General features: G+C 36.9%; 1 protein-coding gene across 1 annotated transcript; it reads left to right on the top strand.

The window, feature by feature from the left end:
* The first annotated feature begins 635 nt into the window (after positions 1-635).
* LOC131033165 (uncharacterized) lies at positions 636-5,455 on the top strand. The gene is made up of 10 exons (XM_057964304.2): positions 636-984; positions 1,100-1,304; positions 1,414-1,504; positions 1,584-1,729; positions 2,550-2,793; positions 2,961-3,065; positions 3,278-3,460; positions 4,153-4,354; positions 4,449-4,935; positions 5,156-5,455. Exons 1-10 carry the CDS (start codon positions 762-764, stop codon positions 5,241-5,243), a joined length of 1,974 nt encoding a protein of 657 aa, XP_057820287.1. The 5' UTR covers positions 636-761; the 3' UTR covers positions 5,244-5,455.
* The last annotated feature ends 4,509 nt before the right edge of the window (positions 5,456-9,964 follow it).

Genomic DNA, 9,964 nt, shown 5'->3' with positions numbered 1-9,964 from the left:
ACCTTTCACAGTCCGTTCACATCTATCTAGATACACCCACCACGTTAAACTTTAAAAAATTTCTTGTATGTCACTCAAAATTCATACTCTGATCCAACCGTTAGCATACATTCATTGCCCACAAATGTCTGAGAAAAGCTTAAACAATCTGCACCGCTACGAACAGCACAACTGCTGAGCACAAATTTAGCTGGAAAGATAATAAAAAAAGAAAAACGTGCGATGCCAAATTTTGACTGCACTTGAAATACCACGTAATCCGACGCTTCTAACCAAATCAGAGGAGCTTAGTACGGAGAAAATTCATAAATTATACCCGCTTACAGACATTTTTGCAAATAAATTATACCCGTGAACGTGAATACCATTGAATAAAAGGACTTTTTAAAGTTAATAGACTGTTTACACATGTAATGCAGAACAATGGTCAAAACCTTTATTATTACATTAATACAGTCTAAAAGATTCTGTTTTCCATTAATATACTATTCATGCTGTGGATTGGTTCCAAACAGTTTGGAATCAATTCACACGGTTAGTACCTCACCGGTTCAGGTGGGTACAGTCTCTTACACGACCCACTATTTCTGCGCTTGCGTTTCCCCCTCTTTTAAAACTTCCGGTTGCTTCGTATAGATGTAATCGTTGGAACTTTATAAGCAACGTGGGATTCCGCTTTTATTTATAATTTTTTGGTGCTGAACGCACTATAAAGGTTTTGCTTCTGCATCTGTTTCACAGTGTGCAGAAGATCAAATTCCATGGATAGCAAAATGAAGCAGCAGTTACAGATAATGCCGTTGCTATGCTTGGCATTTGCATGGGTGGAGGCAGAGACTGTTCTGTACAAAGATCCAGCTCAGCCTGTAAATGCTCGGGTGGACGACTTGCTGAGGCGAATGACTCTAGAAGAGAAGATCGGACAGATGACCCAGATTGAAAGAGAGGTCGCTTCTGCAGATGTCATGAAACAATACTACATTGGTATTGATGAAATGTAGATTTTGTTACTACCCATAAGAGTTTTTATTATATTTTCTGTTTTGTTGCAGAAGTTTTTGAAAATCTCTTGTTTTTTTGTGTTTTTGTTGCGAGACAGGGAGTGTACTTAGTGGTGGAGGAAGTGTGCCTGCACCTAAGGCAAGTGCCGCAGCGTGGGTTAATATGGTAAACGAGCTTCAGAAGGGTGCCATGTCAACTAGGTTGCAGATCCCAATGATATATGGCATCGATGCTGTCCATGGCCATAACAATGTCTATGGGGCTACTATATTTCCCCACAATGTTGGCCTCGGAGCAACCAGGCGAGTAAAGCTGTAGAAACCACTGTATTAGAACAGGGGTTTGTCTACCCGATGTAAAAGCATTGAAACTTTCTCATTTTTGCTTACATTTCGTTATGGATTTATGCAGGGATCCTAATCTGGTGAAAAGAATCGGTGCTGCTACAGCCCTAGAAGTTCGAGCCACCGGCATTCCTTATACGTTTGCTCCTTGCGTTGCTGTAAGATTCTTCAGTACTCGAACTTGTGTATGTTTAAGGACGTTCTGTTTAGTTACTTATGAGGTGCTTTTGCAAACAGGTCTGCAGAGATCCTAGATGGGGGCGCTGCTATGAGAGCTACAGCGAGGATCCAGCCATTGTGAAAGGCATGACAGAAATCATCTTTGGTCTGCAGGGCACACCTCCTGCTAATGCTACCAAGGGCGTTCCCTTTGTAGCAGGACAGTAAGCTTCGATCCTCATTATAGCTATTTTTTTCGATTTAGTTTAATGAGTTCTGACAGCAAATCTGGGATCCCAATATTATTTGCACCTCTGTAGCTGTACAGTGAGCTTCAAGCTTCTTCTGTTATTGCAAACTTCAAAGATATTTTCTTTTAGTTCAATGGATTTGGAGTTATGAAATTAATTGTTGCAATCTTCGTGTCGTAATCATAATAGATCTTTCCATTTCTGTAGCAAAACTGTAAACTGAAAGCTGCTCACCCTATTCTAATTTTAATTTTAATTTTTGTTCGGTAGGGTTGTCAGTTTAATCACTTTTATTACATTTTTTGGGAGTAGGCTCTAAGCTTCTCTACCTGTTCTAGATTTAATTTTATCTAGCTCAAGGGATTTGTAGTTATCTCATTATAAATCAGTATAGTCAGTTATGTTACACGCTTACGTAGGATTCCTTATTTATGTAGGAAGAAAATAAGGTTTCTAGACTATCCATCTTATATTGATTTTGTATTTAAATTTTAGTCCAATGGACCTTGAGTTCTCAGACTAATCAGTCGTTGTGGGTTTCCAATCATTGTTGTAAGCTTCTCCCAGTTCTAACTTGATTTTGGTCTAGTTCAATGGACTTGGAGTTCTATTACATTCTTAGTAGGGTTTTCAAAGATTTTTGAGTTCTTTTGGCAGGACAGTTAAATTGAATTCCCACCAGATAATGGGATTTTCATCATGTAAAGCTGTCTAGTTAATCATTTATGTTGCAGACTTGGGGTTCCAGTTACTTTTAGATTTAACTCTCAGTTGTGGAATGAATGCCTATCAGGTCAAATGTTGCAGCTTGTGCCAAACACTTTGTGGGAGATGGGGGTACAACCAATGGTATCAATGAAAACAACACTGTAATCAGTTACAAGGGTTTAGTTGGTATCCACATGGTTCCCTATTTTGATGCAATTGTCAAAGGGGTCTCGACCATCATGGTTTCATATTCCAGCTGGAATGGAGAGAAAATGCATGCTAACCGCTTCCTTGTTTCTCATGTTTTAAAGAAGCAACTTCGTTTCAAGGTACTTGGTTTCTAACGTTCATTATCGCTCTTTGAGTATTACTTATTGAGATATGCATGATGAATCATGGTTTTATTTGTTATCATTTCCATCAATGCATTTTTGACAGCACTATATACAAAATTTAAGAGTCATGCATTTTAGTGTTGCCATTCTTTGGGTTGCAGGGCTTTGTTATTTCAGATTGGCAAGGAATTGACAGAATAACTACCCCGGCCGGTGCTAATTATTCTCTTTCTGTCTTAGAAGGTGTAGGTGCAGGAATTGACATGGTACTGCAATTTTCTCTTGCTTTGTGATTAAAAAGACTCTTCTCTCTCTTAGTCAAACTGTTGGATTACTACTGCTAGAAAACATATTGCAGAGTACCCTTGTAGTGACACATTGGATATAAGTAAAGGTTAATTTATGGTGGACATTTATTATAATTTTTTTGAGGCATCCGCATACACCTGATTTTTCCTTTTACAAATCTGTTTGGCAGGTAATGGTTCCCTTCAATTTTACAGACTTCATTAATGATCTCACTTACCAAGTTAAGGGAGGTTTCATCTCCATGAATAGAATAAATGATGCAGTGCGGAGAATTTTGAGGGTAAAATTTATCATGGGCCTGTTTGAGCATCCTATGGCTGACTTGACCCTAGCCAACCAACTAGGTAGCAAGGTAATATGGATTCAAATTTTAATTCATTTGCAGTCTCTGAATGGGTTAAATGGATTTAATGCATGTCATAAATTATTGGGATTCTTTGTATCAACAGCCTTCAACACTTGACCTGCCTTCAAAACCATTGCATCTTATTGCTACAGCTCACGTGCATCTCGTGTCTGCTTCTGTTTTTCACTCTGTATTGTTTTTCAATAGCATATATACCATTTTTTAAACAGAACTTCAATAGCAAGGGAATATACCATTTTTTAAACAGAACTTCAATAGCAAGGGAATATGCCATATGGATATAAATTTTAATTCATTAGCAAGGTAATACGGATATGAATTTTAGTTCGTTACCAATCTCTGAATGATAAATGGGTTTAGTGCATGCCTTTAATTATTGTGATTTTTTTGTAACAATAGCTTTCAGCATTTCACTTACCTTTGAAACCATTGCATTTTGTGTTTGCTTCTGTTTTTCAATAGCATTTATACCATTTTTCAAACAGAACTTCTGATTTAGTATATTAGGAATAGAAAGTACGAGTAAAAACTTTGAAGATCTGTAAGTTGCAAATTTATCAGCCCCTTGTTAATTGCAATAACCCATAACATTCATCTGCATGATGGAAGAAGTTTGATGCTTGCTCCTGGCATTATCTTGTTTTGATGTATTCTAACATATGCTCTTGATATATCAGGAGCACAGGGATTTGGCAAGAGAAGCTGTCAGGAAGTCATTGGTACTGTTGAAAAATGGGAAAGCAGGGAGTCACCCTTTGCTTCCTTTGGATAAGAAGGCTCCCAAGATTCTTGTTGCAGGGACTCATGCTGACAATCTTGGTTATCAGTGTGGTGGATGGACAATTCAGTGGCAAGGGTTAAGTGGTAACACAACTATAGGTGAGGCTCTCAGTTAGAGAATGCTTTATCATTTTATAGATTAGAAATTTATCAGCAATTGTGCTAAATTTCATAATCCCCCAACGGTTTGCAGGAACCACAATTCTCGAAGCAATCAAATCTGCTGTTAGTCCCTCTACCGAGGTTGTTTATGAGCAAAGTCCGGATGCAAACTATGTCAAAGGAAAAGATTTTTCATATGCCATTGTGGTTGTCGGTGAACAACCATATGCAGAAACTTTTGGAGATAGTTTGAATTTGACAATTCCCTTAGATGGAGGCAATACTGTCAACAATGTCTGTGCTTCCTTGAAATGCCTTGTAATCTTGATATCTGGAAGACCACTTGTAGTGGAGCCATTCGTTCCAGTGATGGATGCCTTTGTTGCAGCATGGCTTCCCGGCACTGAGGGTCAAGGTGTGACTGATGCAATTTTTGGTGATTATGCTTTTCAAGGAAAGCTGTCAAGGACATGGTTTAAGAATGTTGATCAGTTACCCATGAATGTGGGAGACAAGCACTATGATCCCTTATATCCATTGGGTTTTGGATTGACTACCACCGTATCTGAAAATCTGAGGTAGTCATTTAGGCTTGATCCCCTTTATCTAAATTGCTAATAAAGTCAAAGCATTGGACATCAAGATGGTGTCTGTCAAATAACAATTGAAATTCATTTTTGAAACGATTTTCATAAAAAAAATATTCGGTTTAAGCAGTTAGAAAAGGCAGCAGGTACTTATTTCTGTTTTGTCCTTGTTTCTGTTTGCAATTATTCTTGTTATTGTTCTGTGCTGTAGGACTTCATTTGCTGTTCTATCCAAGGGGACGACTCCTTGCGTTCTTGCCATGATAATTAGCCTCTGCTTGCACATATTTATGATGTGAAACAACACTTCATGCCTAAATCTAGCTCGTTGCTGTTTCCAGTTTTGCATTGAGTTTGACACTCTATAGATCATTCCAACATTTTGTAATATATATACGAGTTGAGATAACACAGCCAAGGGGATGTGGAACAGTGTAATTAACTCAGGATTGACAAAAGAAGTATTCTCATGCTACTTGGAATAAACTTATGGCTCTTGCATTTCGTCTTCTGTGTGCCTTTCTCTTATTTTGTGGGTTCATGTTAATGGTGGAATGACGTAGTTCTAGTTCAAATCTTCTGTGATTCTTGCGGTCAGGTGCACATTATTATCCTAGGCCTTGTCCTTCTTTGTTATGATCTTACATCTTCTTCAACTCTCATTCATCCGATGATGGATGATCTTACATCTTCTTGAACTCTCATTCATCCAATGATGGATCATGAAGTGTGATATACAACTTGGATGATAAAAAATCTTGCACACAATTAAATCCAAAAAATTTGCATACAATATTGACATAGATTGTGGAAATCTAATAGCATTAAATTATGTTTTCGATTTTGCTGTACTATAGGGCTTTAGTGTTTGCTTACAATATTGACATAGATTGTGGAAATCTAATAGCATTAAATTATGTTTTCGATTTTGCTGTACTATAGGGCTTTAGTGTGCGCCATGATAATTATGATTCTGTGCTTATTTGTTATCTATAACAAATGCCTCCTTCTCAGCTCAATCTAATTCACTGCTGTCTTTACTGTGTGCCATTATTATTATGATTCTGCGCTTGTACCTGTTTGTTCCGTATAACAAATACATCCTACTTAGCTCTATCTAGTTGATTGTTCCAAGAGAAGTCATCGGCATGACATTTTCCTTATATAGACACTGGGTGGGCATTCTATAGAAGGAAGGATAAGTCATCTCCGCAAAGGTCAGAGTAGATAGACTGTAATGGCAGTCACAGTCACATCCAATGCATTTCTTGTGAAGATATGTGTTTATCTCATTCACATTTCAATCCGCAGTTTTGGGCAAGGGTATGTTTGACACTAAGAATCAAAAGAAAATTCAACTAAGCATTATGTTCAACACTAAGAACAAAAAGAAAATTCAATCAACACTAGGAACAAAAAGAAAATTCAACTAAGCATTATCTAAACACTAAACCCCACACCGGGAACTTTTCTGTCTGCAGTCTCCATGTTTTGGTTAGCTGATTTCGTAATTTTTTATTTATGTTGGTACAGTTTTCTGCAACTTTTGTTATCTGATCTTCTTCAAACATATTATTGAAAGAACCCACATTTCAAATCTCAACTCAATAGTAGCTATCGAGGATAGTAATAACTTTCTGTGTTCAGGAAACAGAATCTTCAAATAACTACCCAAAGGTTGTAATGGTGCATTGACAGTTCGTTAGTATTTCGCGGGATATTAATCACTTTCACATCTCCAATTCTCTTCTTCAATCCCATCTCAGGACAGGGTTTGTTCATATCCACTGTAAACCCTAAAAACCGGGAGTTTATTTGGGGGGGGCTTTTTTTAAATGAATAATTTGGGTGGAACTCATAAAACTTGTGAGTCGTGGTTTATGGTGGGTTATTACATTACGTCTAGGCGGATGCCATGTTTTAGTATCATGCCTTGCGTGACCCTCTCTTGTGGTTATTCTCGGTGTCTAGAAGCTTTTTTTAAGGCTAGCTTAATGGATGGTTTCATTTATAATTGGTAAAGTAATTAATAGTTTAAAATTCAGAATTGCATGAATATTTTTTTGTTTTTATTTAATGTCAGATGAATGTTGTTAAAACAAATAAAATATAGAGACCTTTAGATTAAATAATTAATTTGTTAATATGTTTATAAATATTCTTGTAACGGGTAATTAAAAAAATGATGAATAGTTTTATCTATATTAAATAACAAAAATATAATATATCGTTTATATAAAATATGGGTGGAATTGTTAATTGAAAACAGGCAGAGAAAATAATAATTAAATAATACAAAACAACAAAAACTAAAATATTAAGACAAACACACAAACACAATGATTTATGGGGTTCATTATTAAAGGCTACATCCACAAGAAAGCAAGGAAAACTTCTTATTAATCACTGTCACCAATACGATACATGCATTGCTAACATGAATGAAATCATATTTGAAAGTTAAGGTTAGAATCAAGAAGCAACCCCCTCCCCACCCCCCAAAAAAAATAAAATAAAAAAAAATTGTCACTACATTAAACTAATAGAGCTACATGAGGAGGGAAATCCTTGCAAGGCATGGACTCCAACCATTTAGGGGATCTTGGCTACACAAAATGGACTCTTGATTCATAATGGTACCATGCTTTTCTTTTTTCTTCATTCTGAATAAGATTAGCCCCATAGGGCCAATCATAATGACCATGATTGCATTGTGAGGTGGAACATTGCCAGTGTGGTGGGGGAGCACAACTACAACATTGGTGATGAGGGAAACTTTGAGAACCATAAGGATCATGTATATTGTAAGAAGAATTGCTTAGAAAAGGACTAACTACTTTTCATAAACACATTCTTATGTTACAAATAAATTACATCCTCAATATTTACTTATAGAAATAAGAGGTTTTCAAAACATAAATATAGGATAATTTAAATTGAGATCATCAATTGTTGTTAAACCATAGATCCTTGAAAGGATGACAAAAATATTTTTTTTAGGAACTATAAAGAATGTTTAAATCTAATGTCGATTGGAAACTAAAGTAAAGATGTAAAGGAACTTGATTGTCCAGGGGTGCCAGTGTGTTGTGTTGTCATCCTTCATTAGGTGCTTTAGAATTTATTATAATGTCCAGCTCGAATATCAAAATCACTTCAATCAAAATTGTTGGGGGTTGTTAGGGTTTTGTTTTAGTCAAACCTTTGTTTTAGTCTTTTCACCTCCATGGACAACCAAAAAGAAAATGATAGATAAAGATAATTGCTTTCAAATTCTAAGTGCATTAAGGATGAAAAACAAATGATAAAATAAAATATTTGATAATGGTGTTAACTTTGGTCTACGAGGAATAAAATCTTGGGGATGACGGAGAGGCAAGCGAAGTGGCGAGCAGGAATTTCAAATTTCAAATCTGGGGATGGCGGAAATGTTGGGGATGGCAGTCATCCTGCGGGTGGAGCTGGTAATCATGCTGGTCCCCAGACTTCTCAGAGTACTGAGGGGGACAAGACGACAGTCAAATCGGTGGAAGAGAAAGAAGATTCCAAAACTAGGGACCCACATGATAGAGGTAAAGAAAAGAAATGGTTTGCTCTTTTTGGAGTCAGGCCTCTGGTGAAATTTGGTCTTCCGGAAGTTAAAAATATATCTGATCCGACGACAGGGGTTTTTGCTATTTTTGTTCCGGATAAGTTGGTTGATTTCACTTTGTCTGGCTTAGCTATGACCTTGGTGGGAAGGTTTGCTGGTTTTAGACCTAACATTGATGTTGTAAGGAATTTCATAAGGAGGAAATGGGTTCTTAAAGGTCAAGTGGATGTGGCGGCTTTGCCTAGGGTTTTTTTTTCCTTTGCCTTTAATAATGAAGAAGATATGAAGAAAGCACTTTGTGAAGGGCCATGGATGTTCGACAAGTCAAATTTGGCTTTACATAAATGGGCTCCGAACCTCCCACTGGATGAATCCTTTTTTGTATCGGCGCTTGTGTGGACGCATCTCCTTGGCCTTCCATTGGAATTTTTGAATGAGGAAGTCTTTAAAGGGATTGCGAGATCATTTGGTGAACTTCTTTCAATCGATCCGATGACAACAGCTAAATCAAGGTTGGTTTTTGCTTGTATTTGTGTGAATGTTAATCAAATGATAGACATGCCTCAATCTGTCGAGATCTTGTCTAAATGAGGGAAATTGACTCAAGTTATTGAATATGAATCTCTTCCGTTTGTTTGTTTTCATTGTAAAAAGTCGGGTCACTGGGCGAAATCCTGCCCGCTTAAGAAGAGTAAGTTGAGTAAAAATGATAGTAAAATGAAGTAGAAATGACAAACGAAAGGGAAGAATGATGATATACCTTTAGAGGTTGTCCCTGAGAAGGAAGTCATTGAGATGGAAAATGAGGAAAGTAAGGGTGTGAATAGTAACATCGAAAAATCAGTTTGTGAATGTTCTTCCAAGAATAAAGAAAGTAACAATGAGGAAGAGTATGGGAAAGAAGAAAAGATCCAAAAATGCGAATTTGTGGATCAAAAGGTTGGTCCTATCATCCAGGGTAAAGATGATGAGAGTTCATATGATGATGCTTCAGCTTCATCTAATAATAAAGAAAATGAGGAAGACTTTAATGAAGCGCAGGACTGTAATATTTTGAATACTGAGCCTTTGTTGTTATTAACAAATGGAAGTCCGAAGCAGAATGGAATTATGATCCCAAACTCTCAATGCAAGACTCCTCCTAAAAGTTTGGAAATGGCGGTTCTTGAGGGAAATCTCAGGAGTCTCGGTACTAAAGAAGGCAAGTCAAATAATGGAGGACCTAATGTAGTTATCTCGACTAGAAGTAAGAATAAGAAAGGAGCAGATGTTGGAAGTCATAGCAAAAAGCAGGGGAGACCTTCCCTAAAGAATCAGAGGGAATAGGAAAGTTAGAAGAATCATGCTGATGGAACACAGAGCTCCATTGAGTCAGCATTATCCCCAGTTAAAGTATGAAGATAATCTCATGGAACATAAGAGGGTTGA

The sequence above is a fragment of the Cryptomeria japonica genome, chromosome 6 (genome assembly GCF_030272615.1).
Source record: "Cryptomeria japonica chromosome 6, Sugi_1.0, whole genome shotgun sequence".
Classification (NCBI taxonomy): Eukaryota; Viridiplantae; Streptophyta; class Pinopsida; order Cupressales; family Cupressaceae; genus Cryptomeria; species Cryptomeria japonica.
The sequence above is the reverse complement of the archived record's forward strand: the minus strand, read 5'-3'. Positions and strand labels throughout refer to the sequence as shown.